Here is a 26,610-nt window from a genome sequence, read left to right as displayed (position 1 = left end):
TCAGTGCTATATAAAGAAATAAAAATAAAATGATAGGATATTACACTATGACTATGGTAGGATTAGATTGTGAGCTCCTCTGAGGACAGTGAGTGACATGACTATGTACTCTGTAATGTGCTGCAGTAGATATCAGTGCTATATAAAGAAATAAAAATAAAATGATAGGATATTACACTATGACTATGGTAGGATTAGATTGTGAGCTCCTCTGAGGACAGTCAGTGACATGACTACGTACTCAGTAATGTGCTGCAGAAGATGTCAGTGTTATATACTGTGAATACATAATAATATGGTAGGACATTACACTGTGACTATGGTAAGATTAGAGTGCGAGCATCTCTGTGGACAGTCACAATCCTCTATAATAAAGCCCCTATGTCCCTTCGTCACGCTGTCCCTGTGTAGCTGGGTCCGTGCTTTTTGCTACTGCGCATGTGCACAGCACGTACCCAGCCTCACAGAGACAGGAGGACGGGGCCAGGGAGCCGAGCGGGCGGCGTGTAAGCGGGCGGCCGGGTGTGCAGCAGGTGCTTGCATGGCGAAAAACAGCCCTAGAGCCCGTTTTTTAAAACGGGCTTAGGTCTGCTAGTGATGATAATAATATAAAGGTGGCCATACATAAGGTGACTTGGTGGCTCCACCATCCGATTTGATTATTATAATTGGATCCCATGAACATGCTCGATCGGAGACAGAATGTGAAAGAAACCCCAGGCGCTGTTACCCCTAATGTAAAATGCTCACCCCCAGCGCAGTATACTTTACCTGTCCATCACTGGCTCCGTCAGCACACACGCGCCCCATGTGGTTGCCAGCATAACGTGGGCGCGTGTGTGACGTCACGCATGCTACCACGTATACACCGGCAACCACGTGGGACGTGTGTATGTGGATGGAGCCCAGAGCTAGCAGGTAAAGTATACTGCACTGCAGGGGAACATTTTACATTGGGGAACCGCACCAGGGGCGGCGACTGCAGCGTCACAGTACCGATTTCATGCTGAAATCGATCGAGAATCAGCCTGTGGTGTATGGGCAGGCAACAGATCTCTCTCCGATCAGAGAGAGATCTGTCTCTTGGTCGATCTGCCTATACATAGTCTGACATATGGACACCTTAAATGGTTAACATGTTGGCACTATGCATTCGTACACATGCATTACATGACTGTATATGCCAATAAAAGAGTTGCTTAGAACAATGATTACCTGTCTATACTTACTGTTTAGTGACCCTAGATCTGGTCACTGAGGCTGCAGAAGAAGGGGGAGGGCTGTGCAGGAGGGGGAGACTGTCAGGGAAAGTGGTTATTTACTGCTGCTAGGCAAGGGGGGCTGCCTGGGGGGGGGGGGGGGGCGACAGTATGCCGTTTGTCAGGAATGCTGTTTGGAGCTCAGCTAGAGCCAAGGGACTGACCCAGGACAAGAGACAGGACTTGGGGGGGAGCATAACAGCAGCATGTTAGTGTAGAGAGCTGGCCTGGCAGCTGAGGGAGAGAGAGATGCACACAGTGACAGGACAGAGCAGAGCCCCTATACATGCTGCATGTAGCTATAAGCATAGATACATCCCACCCCACAGTCCCGGTCCCGCATGTCTACCTGTCCATCCACAGCTCACTCCCTTGAATTATTTCGTCTCCTCTGCTCAGCCCCGCCCCTGGAGAGGGGAGGGGGCGCTCACGAGGAGAGAGTGCAGAGTCTAGAGGAGAATGACTGTGCAAGTGTGCGGCGACTGTATTACAGTCGCTCTGCTCAGTCTGTTGCCAGCTCTGCACTTAGGATTCTGCGCCCTTGCTCTCCTCCCGCCTAGGGGCAAATGTACCCCTCTGACCCCCCATAGCTACGCGTCTGCCGAATGCCCAAACTGCAACCCAAAAGTCACTTATCTAAGTCAAAGTGGCAACAGCAATTTAAACTAAATACTGTACAAACGTTTTAACTCATACATAAACATTATGGAAACTCCAAGTTGAAAATAAACTGTGAAGATAATTGCATCCATCCTACTCCTGAAAAAATGTATTCATTTTTTTTAGAACCTGCCAGTTTTATTTTCTGTTTTAAAAAGCTAAAAAAGTAGGTTTAATGTTATTGTCTCATATGATGATGATTCAGCTTTTTCCATAGTCTCGCAGTTAGCAATCATGTGACCACCAACAAGACAAATTCCGCAATCATGAGGCCCCTATCAAGACAAATTCAGCAATCATGAGGCCCCCAACATGACAAATTCCGCAATCGTGAGGCTCCCAACAAGACAAATTCAGCAATCATGAGGCCCCCAACAAATGAGGAGGCCCCCAACAAGACAAACTCAGCAATCTTGAGGCCCCCAACAAGACAAATTCAGCAATCATGAGGCCCCCAACAAGACAAATTCATCAGTCATGAGGCACATAAATAGACAGTATTTCACATAAATAGGCAGAATGTCCCCTTAATATGGTAGACATCTCTCACCTGGCTTCTGAATTCTCCTCTACTGGCTGCTGTGCCTGGCAATACTGGTTTTGGCTGGATTGGGGATGATGTGTGGGCTGAAAGGCCTGGCAGTGATGCTGTGGCCTGGCTGGTGGTGATGCTGTGGCCGAGTTGGCTGGCGGTGATGCTGTGGCCAATGCTGTGGCTGGGTTGGCTGGCAGTGATGCTGTGACCTGGCTGGCGGTAATGCTGGGCTGTGCTTGGCTGGTTGAAGTAAATGCTGGCCTGACTGGCGGTGATGCTGTGACCTGGCAGCGGTAATGCTGTGCTGTGCTTGGCTGAAGTAAATGCTGGCCTGACTGGCGGTGATGCTGTGACCTGGCTGGTGGTAATGCTGGGCTGTGCTTGGCTGGTTGAATTAAATGCTGGCCTGACTGGTGGTGATGCTGTGGCCTTTTTGACAGTGGTTCTGGGCTGGTTGGCTGGTGATGATGCAGGGCTGGCTGGCCTGGATAGATTAGGTAGTGACAGGTGCCCCCTAGTTAAGGTAGCGCCAGGAGTCCCCCAGTTGAGGTAGTGACAGGAGCACCCCAGTTGAGGTAGTGACAGGAGCACCCCAGTTCAGGTAGTGATAAGAGCCCCCCAGTTCAGGCAGTGACAGGAGCCCCCCAGCTCATTTAGTGACTGGAGCCCCCCAGCTCATTTAGTGACTGGAGCCCACAGTGTATGTTTTGACAGGAGTCCCCAGTTTAGGTAGAGACAGGAGCCCCCAATTTAGGTAGTGAGTGACAGGGACCCCCAGGTTAGGTAGTGAGTGACAGGGACCCCCAGGTTAGGTAGTGAGTGACAGGGACCCAGGTTAGGTAGTGAGTGACAGGGACCCCCAGGTTAGGTAGTGACAGGCGCCCCCCCAGGATAGGGAGTGACAGGCGCCCCCCCAGGATAGGTAGTGAGTGACAGGCGCCCCCCAGGTTAGGTAGTGAGTGACAGGGACCCCCAGGTTAGGTAGTGAGTGACAGGCGCCCCCCCAGGATAGGTAGTGAGTGACAGGCGCCCCCCCAGGATATGTAGTGAGTGACAGGCGCCCCCCAGGTTAGGTAGTGAGTGACAGGCGCCCCCCAGGTTAGGTAGTGAGTGACAGGCGCCCCCCAGGTTAGGTAGTGAGTGACAGGCGCCCCCCAGGTTAGGTAGTGAGTGACAGGCGCCCCCCAGGTTAGGTAATGACAGGGACCTCCAGTTAGGTAGTGACAGGCGCCCCTCTTACCTTGGCAGCCAGCGTCAGACCCGGCCAGGGGCGTAACTAGAAATCGCAGCCCCCCCTGCAGAAATTCTGAGTGGGCCCCCATCCCCCGCTCAGGGCCGTTTTTGGGGGCTGGAGGGGTCGCAGCATGAGGGGAGAACTTGGTAGCATGTTGGTGGGGAGGGAGGATGGTGCAGGCGGCGGGGCAGCGGCAGATACATACCTTCCTTGCGTTCCACGGATGTTTCTCTCTAGCTTCTGACGTGACTTCCTATATAAACAGGAAGTAGCGTCAGACACTAGAGGGAGAAACATCCACGCCGGAACGCTAGGAAGGTATGTATCTGCCGCTGCCCCGCTGCCTGCATACCCACTATTCAATGCTGGAGGGGAGCGCAGAGGGGAGAGCCCGAGGTGAGGGAGGGGGGGGACCGTCCCTCCTCCCCACCGACATTCCACCAAGCTTTACCCCCTCATGCTGCGAACCCTCCAGATCCTAGCGGCGGGGCACCCCTGTAAATAGATTGGGGGCACCCCAGGACATGTTGGGGGAACGGGCCCCCCTAACATAGGGCTAGCGACGCCCATGATGTGGTGTATGTACATGTATGACAAACAACTCAAGTAAAGAAGTTAAATGTCTTAAAGCATAACAAGCTGTCACTTACCCTGGAGATAGAACATGGATTGCTACCAGCTCGACCCAGCAAGCATACCGGTTAGGAAATTGAATCCCAAATAGACTAGATGATCCACCAGGGTGATAATGATTATTCAGAACTTTTAAGGCGAACAACACCCCTAGATGTAACAAACAAAGCAATTACTTTCAAATTGTAGGTTATTAGTCATTAAAAAGCAGCATGTATTTTTACATTTATTTCATCATATTACTTATGTATACTATATAGCCACATTTGCAAGCTATTAAATTCACTACTGCTCACAGGCAAAAACATTATATATACAGTAGGTTGCAAAAGTATTCGGCCCCCTTGAAGTTTTTCACATTTTGTGACATTACTGCCACAAACATGCATCAATTTTATTGGAATTCCACGTGAAAGACCAATACAAAGTGGTGTACATGTGAGAAGTGGATCGAAAATCATACATCATTCCAAACATTTTTTACAAAAAAATAACTGCAAAGTGGGGTGTGCGTAATTATTCGGCCCCCTGAGTCAATACTTTGTAGAACCACCTTTTGCTGCAATTACAGCTGCCAGTCTTTTAGGGTATGTCTCTACCAGCTGTGCACATCTAGAGACTGAAATCCTTGCCCATTCTTCTTTGCAAAACAGCTCCAGCTCAGTCAGATTAGATGGACAGCGTTTGTGAACAGCAGTTTTCAGATCTTGCCACAGATTCTCGATTGGATTTAGATCTGGACTTTGACTGGGCCATTCTAACACATAGATATGTTTTGTATTAAACCATTCCATTGTTGCCCTGGCTTTATGTTTAGGGTCATTGTCCTGCTGGAAGGTGAACCTCCGCCCCAGTCTCAAGTCTTTTGCAGTATCCAAGAGGTTTTCTTCCAAGTTTGCCTTGTATTTGGCTCCATCTATCTTCCCATCAACTCTGACCAGCTTCCCTGTCCCTGCTGAACAGATGCACCCCCCGAGCATGATGCTGCCACCACCATATTTGACAGTGGGGATGGTGTGTTCAGAGTGATGTGCAGTGTTAGTTTTCCGCCACACATAGCGTTTTGCATTTTGGCCAAAAAGTTCCATTTTGGTCTCATCTGACCAGAGCACCTTCTTCCACATGGTTGCTGTGTCCCCCACATGGCTTGTGGCAAACTGCAAACGGGACTTCTTATGCTTTCTGTTAACAATGCCTTTCTTCTTGCCACTCTTCCATAAAGGCCAACTTTGTACAGTGCATGACTAATAGTTGTCCTATGGACAGAGTCTCCCAACTGAGCTGTAGATCTCTGCAGCTCGTCCAGAGTCACCATGGGTCTCTTGACTGCATTTCTGATCAGTGCTCTCCTTGTTCGGCCTGTGAGTTTAGGTGGATGGCCTTGTCTTGGTAGGTTTACAGTTGTGCCATACTCCTTCCATTTCTGAATGATCGCTTGAACAGTGCTCCGTGGGATGTTCAAGGCTTTGGAAATCTTTTTGTAGCCTAAGCCTGCTTTAAATTTCTCAATAACTTGATCCCTGACCTGTCTTGTGTGTTCTTTGGACTTCACGGTGTTGTTGCTCCCAATATTCTCTTAGACAACCTCTGAGGCCTTCACAGAGCAGCTGTATTTGTACTGACATTAGATTACACACAGGTGCACTCTATTTAGTCATTAGCACTCATCAGGCAATGTCTATAGGCAACTGACTGCACTCAGATCAAAGGGGGCCGAATAATTATGCACACACCACTTTGCAGTTATTTGTAAAAAAAAAATTGGAATCTTGTATGATTTTCGTTCCACTTCTCATAAGTACAACACTTTGTGTTGGTCTTTCATGTGGAATTCCAATAAAATTGATTCATGTTTGTGGCAGTAATATGACAAAATGTGGAAAACTTCAAGGGGGCAGAGTACTTTTGCAACCCGCTGTATAATATATATATATATATATATATATATATATATACATATACACATATACATATATATATATATATATATATATATATATACATATACATATATACATATATATATATATATATATATATATATATATATATATACACACACATACATACATACATACATACATATATATATATATATATATATATGCACACACAGTCATCAATAACACCTCATGATTTTTATCACCAACAAAGCGACAGAGCTCCTGGCAAAATGTGGACAATGGTGGGTTTTCACGCTAGAGTCAACACTTGCAGCGTTTTTGCTGATTTCACAGGGCTCCCATTGTAATTTCCATGTTAAGTGGGTGCTACACTACCAAAACACTAAGGCCCCTTTTGACACATTGTGTCGCTTCGCGGTATGCTCCAGGTACACTACAGAAGCCATTAGTCTGTACGAGATTAGCCACACTACCCGCAGTGCGACAAAATTACTTCAGATGATGCAGAGGCAAAGTAGACTCTGCAGTGCACTGCCGAGCGGTACTGCTCGACAATCAATTGCATTGAAGTGAATGGCACCAGCAAGAATCTATTTAGATTCATGCACCTATCGTTCAGATATCAGTGATGCCCTTCCTGTCCAGCAGGAAGCGAGTAACTAAGAGGGGAGGAGCTACACAAATCACCCTGTTGGCACTGTTTGCCACAGGGTGTGTGAAATAGGTAATGGTGTTGTGCAAATGTCCTGCGACAGACTCATCTGTGCAATCGCACCGTAACATGGGGTTGATTCACTGACATAAATAGCGCAAGTAACCTCCAGTTACTTGCGCTATTTAATCAGCACACCTTAATTTCAAGTCCCTTCACGCTACGTGCACTAGTGGAAGTGTAGCTCAGTCAGAGGAGCATGCGCTCAGCACGCTTGACAGGCAGCCTATTGGGCCAATCAAAGTGCGGGTATCATGTCCTTTAAAGTCACTGTACCGAAGGGGCTCAGGGAGGGACGAGTGGAGCACTGGCGAACTCAGGGGGCTATTCCGGGTGTCTGGAACCTCCCCCCTGCACTGAGCTGTGTATTCAGCCAGGGAAGCCCGCATAATATAAACAGCCTCATTCTCCCTCCCTTCTTACTTCTGGTGCTTCCCTCCAGCTAATAGAATGAGAGAGGCAGCCGAGCTTCCCTCACAACCCTCACAAGAAGATGCAGCCTGCAGTGAGAGAATGTTGATTATGGAGTCCTGGACTCTCCACAGCACAGAAGTGTCAGACATGATGAAATTAGAGTGCAGGCAAGCTGGTAAATATGCACAGCATGATGCAGAGCTTGCCTGGACTCAGGGTCTGTGGGCAAACATCTGTCTGGTCTCTCCCCATTGTTATAATGACTGCATGTGTGGATAAGGTGTGGATAACAAGCTGAAAAGTTTTTGACAGTCCCTAGACTCCAGGAGGGCTTCTTTCTGACTTGTGTGAGAGACTGACAGGGACAGGAGTCCGATTACAGGCAAGTAGCCTGTGTGATGTGGGACTTCAATACAGATAAGTTCTCTGCTCCATCTCAGGCTATTCTCAATTTCTCCACTCCTCTCTCTGGGCTAGTGCAACGCCAAAATGACAATAGCAATCGCTAGCAATTTGTGAGTGTGATTTTGTGAAGTGATTTTCAGAGCGATTTTTGAATGAATTGCTCAAAAACATGCTACATGCAGTATACCTGCGATTTTGAAAAAATCACAACGCTGCTGTGGGAACACCCACATAGGGTAACATTAGCCAAGCGCTTTTCAAATCACTGTTGATTTGAAAAATGCTCAGAAGCACTCTTGGTGTGCACCAGCCTCCTTCATTCACCTTTGTTTCCCTCTTCCCCTAGAGCTGGCTGTGTCTTCTTGTCATACAGGAAAGCTAAATAAAAGTGCAATCCTGGTGAGGCAAAATATTATTATTTAGTATTTATGTAGCGCCGACATCTTCCGCAGATGCATATATCCCTGCATCATATGGGTATCGCTTGCGCTATGTGAAACTATGTAGCATATTCCACTGAATTGTCCAAACTAAGTCTATCTCCTGTTCCTCTCTTGGGGAGTTGTTCCAGCGCTGTACCCCGTTCACATTTGCTGCTACCAGAAGCCCTCAGAAACACTAGTGTCCTTGAGTACTTCCAAAGATAGGCAGCTCCGTAATACGCCAGCGCACTTTTGTGCATGGGCAGTATGGAGCCACCTGTATTCGGAAGCACTCGGGACATACGTGCTTCTGGACCTTTCAGGAACCCCCCCCCTTAAAAATCCTGCGTTTGCCCCTGTGGAGCGCCTGTTATTGGCAAGGAGCTGGTGTAAGTTACCAGCACTTGCTATGCTGTACTACCACAGCTCTGACTGAGCTTAATTAATCATGCTATGCTGCCACTAGTGCGCATAATGTGCAGGGACTTTAAATTAAGGCACACTGATAAGATATTGTGAGTAACAAGAGGTTATTAGCATTATTTACGTTAGTCAATCAACCCCCATGTGTGAAATTACCCTAAATATTGGGAACCAACACGAGGCAAAAACTATATGGTGCCTGTTCCAGAAGGATGCAAGCGCTAGTGTTCCGGAAGGATGCAAGCGCTAGTGTTCCGGAAGGATGCAAGCGCTAGTGTGAATCTAGCTTCACATATTTAAAGTTATTCCACCATGTATATGAATCAGGTTATGGTGGCTCAATACCTTAACACACCCAGGCAAAGAACAACAAAAAAAAGTAAATAAAAGATTTAAAGGGAACCAGAGAGGAATGGATTGTTAAAAAAGAAAAAGGCTTTTATACATACCTGGGGCTTCTTCCAGCCCCATAAGCCTGGATCACTCCCACGCCGCCATCCTCCGCTTCCTGAAACCGCCGGTACCGGGCCCGTCACTTCCGGCGGACGCAGCCAATTGTCCGCATCACAGGGGCTCCCTCCATACCCGTACGCATGCGGCTGCGCAGTAGGCAGCCTCATGCGTACGTTCATGGAGGGAGCTCTGTGTGATGCGGAGAATCGACTCGCGGCAATGACGGGACCCGGTACCGGCGGATCCAGGCAGCAGAGGACGGCGGCGTGGGAGCGATCCGTGCGTATGGGGCTGGAGGAAGCCCCAGGTATGTATAAAACCTTTTCTTCATCCTCTCTGGTTCCCTTTAAAGATGCCAAAGATCACATTGATTAACTTTTTATCTTGTGGAACTCATTGCCTATTTTTTAATGTGCAAATAAAAATACAACTACAACTGAAAAGTAAAATTGCAAAAAGTACTGATCTTTTCAGAGAAATGTGTGGATTTCAACTCTCTAGGTCGTGTCCAACTTTACCAAATGCCCACGATACATAGTCCACAGACTAATGACTATAAATTATTGAAACAAAGGAATATATATCTATATATATATATATATATAAAAGTGTGTGTGTGTGTGTGTGTGTGTGTGTGTGCCAACTTTACCAAATGCCCACGATACATAGTCCACAGACTAATGACTATAAATTATTGAAACAAAGGAATATATATCTATATATATATATATAAAAGTGTGTGTGTGTGTGTGTGCGTGCGTGCGTGCGTGCGTGCAGTGGTTTAAAGTTTTCAGCCCCCTTGAAGTTTTCCACATTTTGTCACAAACATGAATCAATTTTATTGGAATTCCACGTGAAAGACCAATGCAAAGTGGTGTACACTTGAGAAGTGGAACGAAAATCATACATGATTCCAAACATTTTTTAAAAATAAATAACTGCAACCTAGGGTGTGCGTAATTATTCAGCCCCCTTTGGTCTGAGTGCAGTCAGTTGCCCATAGACACTGCCTGGTGAGTGCTAATGACTAAATAGAGGGCACCTGTGTGTAATCTAATGTTAGCACAAATACAGCTGCTCTGTGACGGCCTCAGAGGTTGTCTAAGAGAATATTGGGAGCAACAACACCATGAAGTCCAAAGAACACACCAGACAGGTCAGGGATAAAGTTATTAAGAAATTTAAAGCAGGCTTAGGCTACAAAAAGATTTCCAAAGCCTTGAACATCCCACGGAGCACTGTTCAAGCGATCGTTTAGAAATGGAAGGAGTATGGCACAACTGTAAACCTACCAAGACAAGACCGTCCACCTAAACTCACCGGACTGAACAAGGAGAGCGCTGATCAGAAATGCAGTCAAGAGGCCCATGGACAAGCTGCAGAGATCTACAGTTCAGGTGGGGGAATATGTCCATAGGACAACTATTAGTCGTGCACTGCACAAAGTTGGCCTTTATGGAAGAGTGTTAAGAAGAAAGCTATTGTTAACAGAAAAGCATAAGAAGTATCGTTTGCAGTTTGCCACAAGCCATGTGGAGGGGACACAGCAAACGTGGAAGAAGGTGCTCTGGTCAGAGGAGACCAAAATGGAACTTTTTGGCCAAAATGCAAAACGCTATGTGTTGGTGGAAAACTAACACTGCACCTCACTCTGAACACACCATCCACACTGTCAAATATGGTGGTGGCAGCATCATGCTCTAGGGGTGCTTCTCTTCAGCAGGGACACGGAAGCTGGTCAGAGTTGATGGGAAGATGGCTGGAGCCAAATACAAGGCAATCTTGGAAGAAAACCTCTTGGAGTCTGCAAAAGACTTGAGACTGGTGCAGAGGTTCGCCTTCCAGCAGGACACCAACCTTAAAAATAAAGCGAGGGCAACAATGGAATGGTTTAAAACAAAACATATCCATGTGTTAGAATGGTCCAGTCAAAGTCCAGATCTAAATCCAATCGAGAATCTGTGGCAAGATCTGAAAACTGCTGTTCACAAATGCTGTCCATCTAATCTGACTGAGCTGGAGCTGTTTTGCAAAGAAGAATGGGCAAGGATTTCAGTCTCTAGATGTGCACAGCTGTTAGAGACATTACATATTCAGGAAACATTTTACCTCAGGCAAACCTAAAGTTAACTCTTCTGTCTTTAAAATAACTCCAGAATTCTTAAGTTAAAGACAGGCTGTTAATTAACTGCGTGTGAAAATAACCACAGAGGAGGTAACAACTACAGAGAAGGCAACTTAAAGCAAACCTTAAGTCAACTGAAAAAAATGAGATTTACTCACCTGGGGCTTCCCTCAGCCCCCAGCAGCCGATGGCCGCAATAGCAGCATAGGGGGCGATATACAGGCTGGGAACGCGAACAATCACTCGCGTTCCCATGCCTGTCGGCCGGTGACGGGCAAACCGGAAGTGCTCGCCGGCGGGTCCTGGGACATCGGAGCGGAGCTGCGAGGGCACCGATCGGCTGCTGGGGGCTGAGGGAAGCCCCAGGTGAGTAAATCTCATTTTTTTTAGTTGACTTAAGGTTCGCTTTAAAGGGAACCTAAACTGAGACGGATATGGATTTTTCCTTTTAGAATAATACCAGTTGCCTGCCTCTCCTGCTTGATCCTGTGTCACGAATACTTTTAGCCACAGCCCCTCAACAAGCATGCAGATCAGGTGCTCCGACTGAAGTCAGACTGGATTAGCTACATGCTAGTTTCAGGTGTGTGATTCAACCACTACTGCAATCAAAGAGATCAGCAGGACTACCATGCAAATGGTATTGTTTAAAAGGAAACATCCATACCCCTTTCAGTTTAGGTTCCCTTTAAGGAATGAAGAGATAAGATAACTCTTTCACTGTGTGGTGGTAAGTTTTCTCTTGCCTTATCTCCAGCACGATCTTAGTGAATTGAGGCCATACCCTAAAAGACTGGCAGCTGTAATTGCAGCAAAAGGTGGTTCTACAAAGTATTAACTCAGGGGGCTGAATAATTACGCACACCCCACTTTGCAGTTATTTATTTGTAAAAAATGTTGAAAATGATGTATGATTTTCATTCCACTTCTCACGTGTACACCACTTTGGCCATCATTCATAAAGCATTTCCGCATGCGGAAATGCTTAAAACAGCTGACTTTACCGAACACTCAGCAAGTTCTGCATTCATAAAGGCTCTTTCCGCATGAAAAGCTGACACTATCGAGCAGAGCGATAAATCACTGCCTTGTGCGGTGATTATCGTAAAAAAATTTACCAAAATGTAAATTCATAAAGATTACCGCAAGCGGTGTGAGGTCGGGAAGTACTGCTCCCTTGGATGTGGCGATAACAATGTAAGTGAATGGAGACACAGACCTCCCAGGCAGCTGCAGTAGAGCGGAACACGGAGAAATGTATCAACTCGGCAGCTTCCTGTGCTTCCGCAAGCCTACTGCCTGCCTACCGCCAGCCTAGTTCGGGGAATCTCCGCACTGCTATCGCAACTGGATACATTTTTATGAATGAGCAGCCTGGAGTGTAAAATTCCGCCAGCTGTGTTTTCCCGCACAGATTCTCTTTACCGACAGCAGTTTTATGAATGATAGCCTTTGTTATTGGTCTTTCATTTGGAATTCCAATAAAATTGATTCATGTTTGTGGCAGTAATATGACAAAATGTGGAAAACTTCAAGGGGGCCGATGTATGTATGTTTGTATGTATGTGCCGCGATCACTTGAAAATGCCTTGAGCGATTTGAACTAAACTTGGTATACAGATCCCTTACTGCCTGGGATGATATGTTCTGTGGGTCTCGCGGCCCCCCTACACACATGGGCGGAGCTAAAAACAGCCAATCAAACAAAAAAAAAAACAGCCAATCAGATTTTACCCATTCATGTCAATGGAAAAAATGTAAAAGCCTGCCATGCTCACAGTAATCAATCCAGAGTCCCCACACTTGGCACAGTTGGTGACTGAGGTTACAAATCCAGGAACAGTGGGCGGAGCATAAAACAGCCAACCACATTTCAGCCATTCATGGCCATTCCCATTAAATGGGAAAATGTAAACAGCAGCAATTCTTACACTGTTAATGGCAGGGTTCTCAAACTTTGCACACTTGGTCACTGGGTGAATGGGATTAATATTCAGGAAAGTGGGTGGAGCCTACAACAGCCAATCAAAATAAACCTATTGATTTTCAAGGGGAATATTTAAACTGTTGCCATTCTTACACTGTTAATGGCAGACGCTTCAAACTTGCTACAGTCGGTCATTGGGTGACTGGGCTCTAAATTCACTAAAGTGGCGGGGCCAAAAACAGCCAATCAGATTTCTTTGGTGGATAAACTGCTTTCATTCACACAATTTTGATGCCAAGAACCCAAAATCTCACAAACTTGGTCATGGAGTGACTGTGTGTGTCAAGGTTACAAAAAGTGGATGGATTTAAAAACAAATTTCACTGGGAAAATGTAAACTGCGGCCATTCTTACACCGTTAATGGAAGGGCTCTCAAACTTTGCACAGTTGGTCACTGGGTGACTGGAATTAATATTCAGGAAGATAGGTGGCGCCTACAACAGCCAATCAAAATTCACCTGTTGATTTTCAAGGGGAATATTTAAATTGTTGCCATTCTTACACTGTTAATAGCAGATGCCTCAAACATAGTTACAGTCGGTCACTGGGTGACTGGGAGTTCAAATTCAGGAAGGGCGTGGAGCCACAAACAGCCACTCAGATTTGTTTAATTTCAATGGGAATATACAAATTATTGATACCCCAAGGGTCATAAACTTCGTAATTGAATGACTGTATGTCAAGGTTAGAAAAAAGTGGGAGGTGCCAACAACTGAATTTTTTACATGGCAGGGTTTTTTTTACAGTTGGACACTGGGTGACTGGGGTTAATATTAATAAATGTGGCTGGAGCATACAACAGCCAATAAAAATTAGCCTATTGATTGTCAAGGGTAATATTTACATTGCTTACACTGTTAACGGCAGAGGCCTCAAACCTGATACAGTCAGTCATTGGGTGACTGGGTGTCCAAATTCACTAAAGGGGGTGGAGCTACAAACAGCCAATCAGATTTGTTAGATTGATTTCAACCATTATGTTGTTGGCAGGGTTCTCAAACTTGACACAGTTGGTCACTGTATGACTGGATTAATATTCAGGAAAGTAGGTGGAGCCTACAACAGCTAATTAAAATTCACCTATTGATTTTAAAGGGGAATATTTACATTGCTGACGTTCATACACTCTTAATGGCAGAGGCTTCAAATCTGGTACAGTTAGTCACTGGAAGACTGGGGGTTTAAATTCTGAAAAGGGGCGGCCCACAAACAGCCAATCAGATTTCTTTAATTTCAATGGGAAAATGCAACTTATTGATGCCAAAGACCCAAAAGCTCATAAACTTGGTCATTGGACATTGTATGTCAAAGTTAGAAATAGTGGGCAGAGCCAAAAATAACTAACTTTTTACATGGGGAAATATAAACTGCAGCTATTTTTACACTGTTAATGGCAGGGTTCTCAAACTTGACTTAGCTGGCCACTGGGTGACTGGGATTAATATTCAGAAAAGTAAAAAGGAGCCTACACCAGCCAATCAAAATTCACCTATTAATTTTCAAGGGGAATATTTAAACTGCTGCCATTCTTACACTGTTCATGTCAAAGGTCTCAAACCTACTACAGTCGGTCATTAAGTGACTGGGGTTTGAATTCACAAAAGGGGCGGAGACACCAACAGACAATTAGATTTCTTTGCTGGATAAACTGCTTTCATTCACACAATTTTGATGCCAGGAACCTGAAAGCTCACAAACTTGGTCATGGAGTGACTGTGTGTCAAGGTTACAAAACTGGGTGGAGTCAAAAACTGGGAAAATATAAACTGCAGCCCTTCTTCACTGTTAACGGCAGCATTCTCTAACTTTGCACAGCTGGTTACTGGGTGGATGGGATAAATATTCAGAACCTAAAAAAAGCAAATCAGAATTCACCTGTTGATTTTCAAGGGGAATATTAAAATTGCTGCCATTCTTGCACTGTTAATGGCACAAGCCTCAAACCTGGTACAGTTGTCCATCGGGTCACTGCACTGAGGTTCAAATTCAGAAAAGGGGGTGAAGCCACAAACAGCCAATCAGATTTGTTCCATTTCACTAGGAAAATACAAATAATTGATGCCAAGGACCCCAAAGCTTACAAACTTGGCCATTGAGTGACTGTAAGTCCACTTTACAAAAAGTGGGCAGAGCCAAAAACTAATTTCACTGGGAAAATATAAACTGCAGCCCTTCTTACATTGTTTATGGCAGGGTTCCCAAACTTTGCCCAGATGGTCAATGGGTATTGAGATTAATATTCAGGGAAGTAGGTGGAGCATATAATAGCCAATCACAATTCATCTGTTGATTTTCAAGGGGAATATTTAAATTGCTACCATTTTTACACTGTTAATAGCAGATGCCTCATATCTGCTACAGTTGGTCATTGGATGACTGGGGTTCAAATGCTGGAGAGGGGTGCAGCCACAAACAGCCAATATGATTTGTTTAATTTCTTTGGGAATATACAAATTATTGATGCCAAAGACCCCAAAGCTCACAAACTTGGTCATTGGGCGTTTGTGTGTTAGGGTTAGAAAAAGTGGGCGGAGCCAAAACCAGCCAAATACATACCCAGGCAATGCCAGGTCATCAGCTTATGTATGTATGTATGTATGTATGTATGTATGTATGTATGTATGTATGTATGTATGTATGTATGTATGTATACACACACACCCACACACACACACTTTTTTTTTTTTAACATACACATATTTATTCAAGGCATCAGTATAAAAATGTGACATGGTACATCATAGCCACGGAGTTACATTTTGGCTAGACAGCCTTATTTTCTTAAAGCGGATCCGAGATTAAAAAACTAACTATAACAAGTAACTTGTCTATATATCTTATCTAAAGTTTAGATAGTTTACACAGCAAATCTAGCTGCAAACGTTTAAAAAGTGTATGATTATTTATTCCTGTGATACAATGAGGGCAGCCATGTTCTTTTTGTCATATCGTCACACTAATGCTGGGCGTACACGGGTCGATGCGCCCTTATCGATCGAGCCGCTGATGGCTCGATTGATAATTTCCGACAGGTCCGATGACCCGCCGGATCGATTCCCCGCTCAATAGCGGGGAATCGAGCGGAAGATAAGGTAGCGCCCGCGTGGACGAGCGGGAATCGATCCGGACGGGGACACGGCGGGAGTCGATCCGACGGCTCGATCGACTCGTGTATTCCCAGCATTAGAGCTGGAGATGCTATCAGTTTTCTTGTGTATAAATTCAGCCCCCTCTCCTCCTCCCTCCTACCCTCTGCCTTTGAAATCAATGGCTAATAACACCTCCCCCTCCTCCTGCCCAGACTGAGCTCCTGTAAGCCCTTGCTATTGTCTGAAAATGCCTTGGCACCTTTGAGGGCTGTGGGCGAGGCTTGTTTAGTTTATAGGAAATTCAAGTAATAAAATAAAAACAAAAAAGTATTTGGCTTGAGGAATGTCCTATAAACTATAGGAAAGGGACACAATTATGCAATGAGTAAAAGTTCATCTTAGATCCACTTTGAGTTGAATACTTTGGTTACTCACCAGAAAATCCCACAGCACACTGCATGTTATAGGATGGGTCATCCATAAGTTCTGCCAGAAGCCACTGGATGAGAACATAAACCACACCAATAAGTTGGGAGAAAACTGTGATGATCACAGCGAACGATACACTACCCAGCCTCTGCTCCAGCTTTGTTCCCTTCCATAAAAGTGACACCATATTAAAGTAGAGATGCCAATCATCAGCATGGTGGAACGGTGAGAGGAGCAATCGTTTCCAGTCACTGTGGTAGTAACCTTCATTTACACTAATGCAAGCATAAAGCAGAGGTTTCATGGGATTCAGAAAGAGATAAATGTTCAATCCTAGCAATGCTAAGGTGACAGGTGGGATGTTACTAAATCCAAATTGGTAAATTTGGGCAAATAGAAGCAGAAGCCCAGTATTTGCTCCTCTTTGGCGCCTTTGCATCGTGGCACTTCCCTTGTGTTACAGGAGCAGAGCTCAGTGTGTTGTGGTCGTACGGTTCCTCATCTAGAAGATAAAAGATAAAACCAAAAATTACCACTGTCCATCTGGGACAGGAAGTTAAGTCTATACCATATCTTTCAAATATTTTATCATCTCAAAAATGCAGAAAGTGAGCAGCTAATATTTTTTTTTTCCACAGGAAATAAATTGTTCTTCAGAAAATAAAGGCAAGGATCTGAACATGCCTGTTCCCTGGTCTTCCTCCACACCAACTCAGAACTTGATAACAAATATTTTAATATGTGTTACTTGCAATTCAAAGTTCCTCCTTGGGACTTCCTCGATTGCAGACATCTATCAGTGTTTTTTGCAGTCTTATTGCTTGAAAAGCATCAGGGAAGCTCTTCCTACTTCTTCCTGTAGACCAACGCCTACATTAAAAGATTTGTCTGGGTCTTGCGGTGAGCTTCCTTGAAAGTCTTGCTGTGGCTAGTCACATCCCACTGCGGCAAGATCTGGGCCCATACAATGCAATTCACTTTTTTTTAAAGTTTTCTCCCAGGTGGTATTTTCAAACTCATCAATGAACCACCACCTTTCAAACCACCAGCAAGCAAAATAATACTCAAAATAATTTTGATCTTACTTTTTCACCTACTTTTGATACTTTTTCCATTGCAAAGTGATGAAAAGTTCTTTTAAATCGAAGATGAAAAATTATCTCCTAGGGGAGAAAACTCAAGAGAAAAAGTGAATTGCATATGGCCCCTGGCAGTTTGTAAACTGAGGTAGGGCTAGCGACAGGAAGGTAGTTGAGCAGAAGAGCACAAAGAAAGCGTACCTCCTCTATATATGCTTTTCAAGCAAGATGGAAGACCGCTATTAAGGCCAGACTCCATTTTAAGCAGTGAACCAAAAAGAAGGTCCAGTAAAAAAATAAAAAACCTGGAGAATTTTACCAAGTTAGGAAGGTTCACGCCTGACCGTTTTGTTTGCATTTTCCCATGTGTGAATTGGAATTAGAACTCACAACCAATGTAAGTCAATGGGTTTGTTCACATCTAATGCATTTCTCACATGCAGGCAAAAACAACCTGTAGCACAATTTTGTACACTGCATGTTTTCTCATTCACAATAATTGGCTTTAGTGACAAAACACAGGCTTCATTTTAAAAGAATTTAAGACACCATATGCTTAAAATAAACACCACATCCTTCCATACCATTGCAGTGCTGGGTCCCTTGTTCAAATACAAGCCAGGGTAGTATCTGCAAGGAGTTTGTATGCTCTCCTTCAGGCAGGGTCCTCCTCCTTATGTCTTTTACCTGTTCAAGCACCTCCATAACCGTACACCCATCCTATGGATCTGAGTGAACTCTTGAGAGAACTTGACTTGTCTAATCTCCATGTTCCCATTCAGTGACTAAGCATTACCTTGTACTCATACTGTGCTGAGTGATCTGGTTTGCATGTATTCCTGTATTTTCTTATTGCTGTATGTCACCCCTAAATATTGTCTGTATCCTTAACTAATGTCCAGCACTAAGTAATATGCTGTGGCTTTATAAATACAATAAATAAATACTGTAAATTACGGTAGTTGCAAGCTGCAGTTCAACTTACATAACAAATGCACAGCTCCAGAGTAAATTGTCAGTAAGCCCCTGCTGTGTTCAGCTCTGAAACTATTCCTTATGCTAGGTACATACAATGCAATTTTCTTCTTCTTCTTCTTTTCTTCTTCTTTTTCTTCTTTCTTCATGTCTGATCTGATTTTCCATTCACGTCTACGGAAAATCATTCAAAAATGTGTTGGAAATAATTGATCTGACAGTAAATCTGTCTGAAAATTGCATCGTGTGTACTTAGCATTACACATTAGAGGTAGCTGAAAAGCTATTCATGAATCCTTTGCGAATACAGAGTGAGGTTATTTCTGTGCAACCTAAATGTTATTTTATGCACACATGTAGGTGCTAAATTAATGCTAAACTTTTTCATGAATGTATTTTCTAAATTAAATGTAAAAAAAATCCCCCAAAACAGGCAATAAATACACCAAAATGGTTTCCTGCAGTATCCCGACCCGATGATCCAGTACTGCAACACAGATTGTGTGGCTGTATTCTGCAGAGTGCCAATGATGCACATTTTCATTTGTCTTGCTTTAACCACATATACAACTTGAAAAACTTAAAAAAAAAATTTTCCTTAAAAAACAAACAAACAAAACACTGAGCTGCTGTGTAGGCTGCATAAATGAATTATTTGATATATCTCAAAACTCTGTTATCCTATTCATCGTTACACACTATCTCTGGAACTTGAAATTAAACCGTATTTTTCTTTTTGGCAGCTGAAATTTTCGTATCAGACAATAAGTACCTGCATTTGCATATGCAGACTGTTGGCATTTCATATTGCATACCTGATCCTGTGAAGACAAGTCCTCTAACTACAGTAATAATAATGACAGTGGTGATACAAGCCTGAGTAATGTGGCTGCCACAGTTTTCTGCAAACTGCATTAACTTATACCAACCACCAGAGAGCAGGATCATTTAAAGAAGACCTTCACTCACTATAACAAAGTTTACCAGAGACAAAATATATTCCAAGTTTTATATATATATCTGGGGCTTTTTCCAGCCCCACCCGGACGGCTTGCTCCTACGCTGCCATCCTCATGCTCAGGACTGTGAGCGAGGCTACACGTGGCGAGGGCCGCGCAGGCACAGTGGCATACAGACTCCCAGTCGGTGTAAAACGAAACTGCGCCGCGGTGGGGGAACGGAGGAATGACGAGGACAGGCGCAGGACAGGAAGGCTGCAGGGGGCTGGGAGAAGACCCAGGTGAGTGAATCTCTTTTTCATCAATTGGTTTAGGTTTCCTTTAACTTGGTTCTAATGTTTATCTTATACTGTATATCCCTCCACATAATGAAATATCAGCTGCCCCACCTAACCTGTGTTATCCACTTTCTCATAAATATGGTCATACACATGCATGATAATTCCTAACGCTAAGGTCCGGTTCACATTAGCGGTGAGCGGAACGGAAGCGAAACAAATACTGTACAAACGTTCCGGCATGCGATATGGATCCAATGTTAACCAATGGATCCATTCACATCCATCCGCTTATACGGATCCGTTGTCCGTTCCGCTCAATGGAAAACAAATGCTGCAGGACTTATTTTTCCGGACCGTTGTGCCCAGCGGAACGGAAACGGAAGGTTTTGCAGCTGCATAGGAACAAATAGAAAACTGACAGTGTTTACCTGATCCCGATAAACAGATCCGTACGGTCGGCCCCGAAAAAAATGTAAACCGAGCCCCCATGATAATTATGGGACATGCTGTAACCAGACTGAGGGCCATACCCAGATCAGGCATCATAATCATTCTAACTCACTTAGGCAGACTTGCCAGAAAATAGCAGAATTTGCCAGATCACCCCTAGAATGGAAGCTTATGCACCAGACAAGCTTATGCACCAGACTCAGGGCAGCACCCAGACAATGCATCAGCTATTTTCTGGCATGCTTATCAGCAGTGCATGTCCTGCTATTAAGGGCGCTTGTGGTAGGACCATGGGTAATACATGGGAGGTTTGTGGCTGCTCACATGGCTTAAACATGCTTTGAAATCATGTGACAAATACCAGTGCTTTTAAAGGGAACCTAAAAATGAGAAAAAAAGCAGTTTAACCTACCTGTGGTTTCTTCCAGCCCCCTGCTGCCACGTCCTGATTCTGCAATGCTCCAGTCACCCATCTGGTCCCCCTCACGGCTCTGGTCCGTGTGCCTCCTGATCGCGCTCCTGTGGGCGGGAGCGTTCTGCACATGCGCAGTACATAAATATTTGTACTGCGCAAGACTCACCGAGTCCTTCGGCTCACAGAGGGCCTCTGCAGGTAATTGGCAGCGCAGAATTGCAGCGCAGGCACAGGACGGTAGCCAGGGGCTGGAAGGAGCCTTAGGTAAGTTAAACTGCTTTTTTATTTGGTTTAGATACCCGTTAATGACAATTAGAGACAGGCATTGCTGCAGTCAGCTAAGCCTCCTAATTCCTAACACATCGAGATGCTCATTGCCCAAGCCAAGCGTCTGACACAGAAAATATGACCTCCTAAACCTTCCATGGCAGACTCCACACAAATCTTTCTTATCCTGAAGTCTGAAGCTTCCTTTAGGTTACAACATAAAAAATATGGACAACAAGATAAAATATATTGTCACTTGCCAGCTTTACAGCAGACAGATTTTGTTTAAAAGTTCAGCCAAGTAGTGCTAATAGAAGCGGCACTAAACAGATAGACGATGTGACTTTGGGGTTATTCTACAGAACAGAACATCTGGTATGTTTGCTAAAGTAGAGCTGCTGACATTGCTTCATTAAAATTCTATCGGCGTCTCTGGTGGGAGAGACAAGGGAGTCTGTGCCATTTACTTTTACTGTACTACAAGTCAAAGAAAACATTTTTCGGTTCTGAAACATTCAATGCACAGAAACACATAGCCACATTCTTTCATTCACAAAACAAATTCTAACAGAGAACGGGATATTTGTTTATCTACCCACCACAATCGGAACAAATGTATCTATTGTATTGTATTGTGGAGTGTGAGTGCAGCACGCAATGTCAAAGCTGTTGCCTTTTGCTGCTAGAATAGCTTTTTGTTGCACGCCTCAGTCATTTTGTATTTTAAAAATGTATCAACACTCTTTAAGTGTAACTGTTGGGCATACAATCAAAAATCAATTCTTTATTTTTATCTGGTAAACAAGTAATAATGATGCTAACCAGGCAATCCAAAAGTTAAAATCTCTATTACTTTTCTTCTCCATAAAACAATATTCCCCAGTTTACCTGACTCTTATTTGGTACATCTGCCGCACAAAGGAAGTTGCAGGGCATGCTGGGTTGTTTTTTTGCTTCTTTACTTTCCCCTCAGACTTAACTAATGCAGCCTGATAGGCTGAAGCCATTTTCCCCTCCCACACCTCTGTTCCTCTCTGATTGGCCAATATTTCTCATGCTGGGACAATGCACTTTCTACTGCAGAGCTGGGTGGGAGCGCCTGAAGACTGGGAGGAGGGTGGGCAATGCATACACAATCATGCAGAGAAGAGTAGGGGAAGAAATGACATCAGGATTGGCTTCAAGATAGACACAGTTAAAATGGAGACTCCTAAGAAGGATTTCCTCTTTTTTTACTATAAAAAAGTCACTAAAATCAAAAATGTAGACAGTGCAATACATACAGTATGTTATGTAAGTAGAGCAAGTATTTATCTACTTATATATGTTTTTTTTCTGAGATAATATGGCTATCTCAATCTCTTTAAAGCATCTCTTATAGTGAAAAATTGTAAATGCAGCTAAAAATTTACCTAGGACGTTGCGTTGTTTTAAAAGGAATATAACAGAACAAAAAAGTTGTACCACACGCTTTGGCCACATTACATCGCATACAGTAAGGTATAATGAAGCACACAGACAATGAAAAGTATGCTTCCCTGTACCTGATAACATGTGCATTTAGCAATAGCTCACTGCAGCAGTGTATTACCATAATGCAACATTACACCGCAACGCTAACACGTGAACGTCACGTAGACTTATCATTGCAGTGCATCGTTCCGCATTGCAATGCCTCCCTAACGTTGCTACATAATGTCCCACTGTGACTGTAGTCTGACACACATTTCTGGATAATTCAGATTCTAAACACTTAACGTGGTATGTATAGTGCTGCCCATAATTATTCATACCCCTGGCAAATTTTGACTTAAAGAGGAACTGTAACGACAAAACGGCCCCTGGGGGGTACTCACCTCGGGTGGGGGAAGCCTCAGGATCCTAATGAGGCTTCCCACGCCGTCCTGCGTCCCTCGGGGGTCTCGCTGTAGCCCTCTGTACAGCGGTGACGCAATATTTACCTTCCTGGCTCCTGCGCAGGCGCTCTGATGGCTGTCGGCGCCGAAGTAGGCGGAAATACCCGATCGCCGTCGGGTCTGCTCTACTGCGCAGGCGCAAGTTTCCGGCGCCTGCGCAGTAGAGCGGACCCGACGGAGATCGGGTATTTCCGTCTATTTCCGTGCCGAAAGTCGCCACAGCGCCCCCGCTGGAGCCAGCAAAGGTAAATATTGAACTGACAGTCGGCACAGTCGCCGGCTGTTCGGAGGGCTGCGGCGAGACCCCCGTGGGACAGAGGACGGCGTGGGAAGCCTCATTAGGATCCCGAGGCTTCCCCCACCCGAGGTGAGTACCCCCCAGGGGATGTTTTATATGTTACAGAGTCTCTTTAAAGTTACTTTTTTTTCAACCAGCAAGTAATTTTTTTGACGGGAAATGACAGGTGTCTCCCAAAAGATAAAAAGACTATGTACAAGAAGCATTATTATGGAAACAAACATTTCTCAGCTTTTATTTACATTTGAGCAAAAAGTGTCTAGTCCACAATTATTCATACCCTTCACAAACTGCCAAAGTCTGTGGGAAATCCAAAATTGTATTTCCATTCCAAATAGTCCAAGCTGTTCTGAAGCATCCTAATTACCCTGATTAATTAGGTACAGCTGTTTTAATCAACTCAACAGGTGAAAAACAGAAGCTCTCTGCAGTTGGTTTGTGGATAGTTATGGCCAAAACAAATGAGCTCAGTGAGGACATGTGGCTGCGCATTGTGGCTGCTCACAAGTCAGGAAAGGGCTACGAGGCCATTTCTAAATGCTTTCAAAGTTCCAGTGGCTACAGTGCAAAGTATTATTAAAAAATAGAAAATGTTCCGCACTGTGGAAAATCTCAGAGGATGTGGTCGGGAGCCAAAAGTGACACCTGTGCTGGCCAGAAGGATAGTGAGAGAGGTGAAAAAGAATCCAATGAGCACCACCAAGGCCATCCTGGTGAATCTGGGCTCTACTGGTAGCAATGTCTCAATGCAGACAATCCAAAGGACACTGCACACTGCTGGGTTCCATGGATGCAGACCAAGGAGGACACCACTTCTCCAAATAAGGTACAAAAAAGCTTGCTTGGCCTTTGCAAATACTCATCTGGACAAAGAAGAAGACTTCTGATCTTCTGTGTTATGGTCAGATGAAACAAAAATTGAATTGTTTTGTCACAATGATGTTTCCTTCATTTGGCATACAAAAAGGAGAAGCCTTCCACCCAAAGAACACCATCCTCACTGTCAAACATGGTGGTGGGAACCTAATGCTTTGGGGTGTTTTTAAGTCAATGGACCAGGGAACCTAATCACAGTAAACAGCACCATGAGAAAAGAGCAATACATGAGGATTCTCAAAGACAACATCAGGCAGTCTGCAGAGAAACTTGGCCTTGGGCACCAGTGGACATTTCAGCATGACAATGACCCAAAACACACAGCAAAAGTGGTTAGCAGACAACAACATTAACGTTTTGGAGTGCCCAGCCAGAGTCCTGACTTTAATCCAATTGAGAATCTGTGGAGGGAGCTAAAGATCAGGGTGATGGCAAGAAGACCTTCCAACCTGAAAGATTTCGAGCTCATTGCTAAAAATGAATGGGTAAAAATACCTGTGGAGACATGCAAAAATCTGGTCTGCAATTACAGGAAGTGTTTGATAGGTGTAGTTGCCAATAAAGGCTTTTCTATTGAGTATTGAAGAAGGGTATGAATAGTTTTGGACTGGACAATTTTTGCTCAAATGTAAATAAAAGCTGATAAATGTTTTGTTTCCACAATACTGCCTTTTGTACATCGCCTTATTATCCTTGGGAGACACCTATGTCATTTCCCATCAAAAAATTACTTGCTGGTTGAATAAAAGTAACTTTAAGTTAAAATTTGCCAGGGGTATGTATAATGATGGGCAGCACTGGATAATAGAATCTTGGTTATCCGGCTCAGACAGGGAGGCAGACAAATGTGCTTTTCTGGTTGCTTGACATTCAATGTTGGTTGTCATCAGTGCATGGCAGGGACTGATATGGCTCTATGGAATAGGGCTTGGACCAGTACCAACCCCAGCGGTTCTGGATGTAAGCCTGGCTTCAGGGGCATAAAGAGATAATTTGCATATTCAGAAGTGTTGCATTGTGGGAAGCCACAGTTGCTCACTTGAAATTGAATTACCACAAATAACTTCTGTTTTAAGAAGGCAAATTACACTGATCCTAAATAACATGGAAGAGAAGCTGAATTTTTTACTCCAAATTTGAAACTGCAGAGTGCAAGCTATTTTCATCTAATGGAAACAAAGAACTTTTCTCCTAGGACTTTTGATTTATGTAAAACATTCTACTCTAATATAATTCAATAATTTTGTAAAAGTGTCCCTAAAGCAGCTATTTATTGTTAGCCTCAGTTGCCACGCGCCTGCATTTTTTTAAGCCTACTCAAAATAAATGGAAAAGAAGAGAACTGCTTTATACCAGCTCTGTGTTCCAGTGGATACAGAGACAGCAAGTCTATTCATTTGACTGCTTCCGTACTTATAGAAACTTGCTGTTGGGACACCTACACCACTCCATCAAGCGATCTTTGTTTAGAATAGGGCTTGTTGACATGCAGAGCATATGTTGATCCACAACTTTAGAATCTCAGAAAAGACAAAGGATGTCTACAAATGCTACAGCAATTTAAAGTGAACCAGAGGAAACTTATGATATAGCAAACTACTTGGCCAGGTCCCTTAGATTTTACTATAAAGGGATTCTACTGTATTGTATTATTTCTTTTCATAGGACAATACTGAACATTTTAATTGTTGCTCTTTGAACCTCGTCTATTAACCCACTGTATGGCCTTGGACACCGTCCTGCAGCTCAGTTTCAGGCTGTTGGCAATCTTCTCATAGCCTAGGCCATCTTTATGTAGAACAGCAATCTTTTTTTTTTTAAGAATCTCAGAGTTGCCATGTTGAACTTCCAGTGACCAGTATAAGAGAGTGAGAGAGCGATAACACCAAATTTAACACACCTGCTCCCCATCCACACCTGAGACCTTGTAACGTAACATGACCCCAGGAAGGGAAAATGTCTGTTTGGGCAGAGTTTTGACATTCTTCACTTAGGGTTGTACTCACTTTTGTTGCCTGTGGTTTAGACATTAATGGCTGTGTGTTGAGTTTTTTTTTAATGGGACAGCTAATGTATGCTGTCATACAAGCTGTACACTGACTACTTTACATTATATCAAAGTGTCATATCTTCAGTGTTGTTCCATGAAGATGTACTCACTTTTGGGAGATACTGTAGAATAAATGATGGATGATAGCATGTAATGACGTGATCGTAACCCTGGGGATGGTGTTAACGTTGCATCACTGCACCATGGTGGAAGAGGGGTGATGGAAAATTCTATTCCATTACCACTCTTCCACCACCGGGCAGCGCTGCATCAATGACACCATCCCCGGGGTTATGATCACGTCGTATCATGTGATCAGAACTCTAAAGAGGATGCTGGGACTAAAGCGCAGCTGGTGG

The 26,610-nt window shown here is 44.1% G+C and overlaps 1 protein-coding gene across 6 annotated transcripts in view; it reads right to left on the bottom strand.

Annotated features, from left to right (window-relative positions):
• Nucleotides 1-26,610, bottom strand: part of RHBDD1 (rhomboid domain containing 1) — a 118,715-nt gene that overhangs the window by 81,406 nt on the left and 10,699 nt on the right. For 5 of the 6 annotated variants that reach the window (XR_011031374.1, XR_011031375.1, XM_068280797.1 and 2 more), the window contains exons 2-3: nucleotides 16,692-17,187; nucleotides 4,339-4,471 (exon numbers count right to left, since the gene is read on the bottom strand). Coding sequence is in view for 4 of the 6 variants with exons in the window: in XM_068280797.1 (XP_068136898.1) it covers nucleotides 4,339-4,471; nucleotides 16,692-17,124 (566 nt within the window). In the remaining 2 variants the exon portion in view is untranslated. Of the gene's footprint in view, nucleotides 1-4,338; nucleotides 4,472-16,691; nucleotides 17,188-20,841; nucleotides 21,076-26,610 lie in introns of those variants that run through there. The other variant, XM_068280796.1, reaches the window with a different exon arrangement.

The sequence above is a fragment of the Hyperolius riggenbachi genome, chromosome 4 (genome assembly GCF_040937935.1).
Source record: "Hyperolius riggenbachi isolate aHypRig1 chromosome 4, aHypRig1.pri, whole genome shotgun sequence".
Lineage (NCBI taxonomy): Eukaryota > Metazoa > Chordata > Amphibia > Anura > Hyperoliidae > Hyperolius > Hyperolius riggenbachi.
The sequence above is the reverse complement of the archived record's forward strand: the minus strand, read 5'-3'. Positions and strand labels throughout refer to the sequence as shown.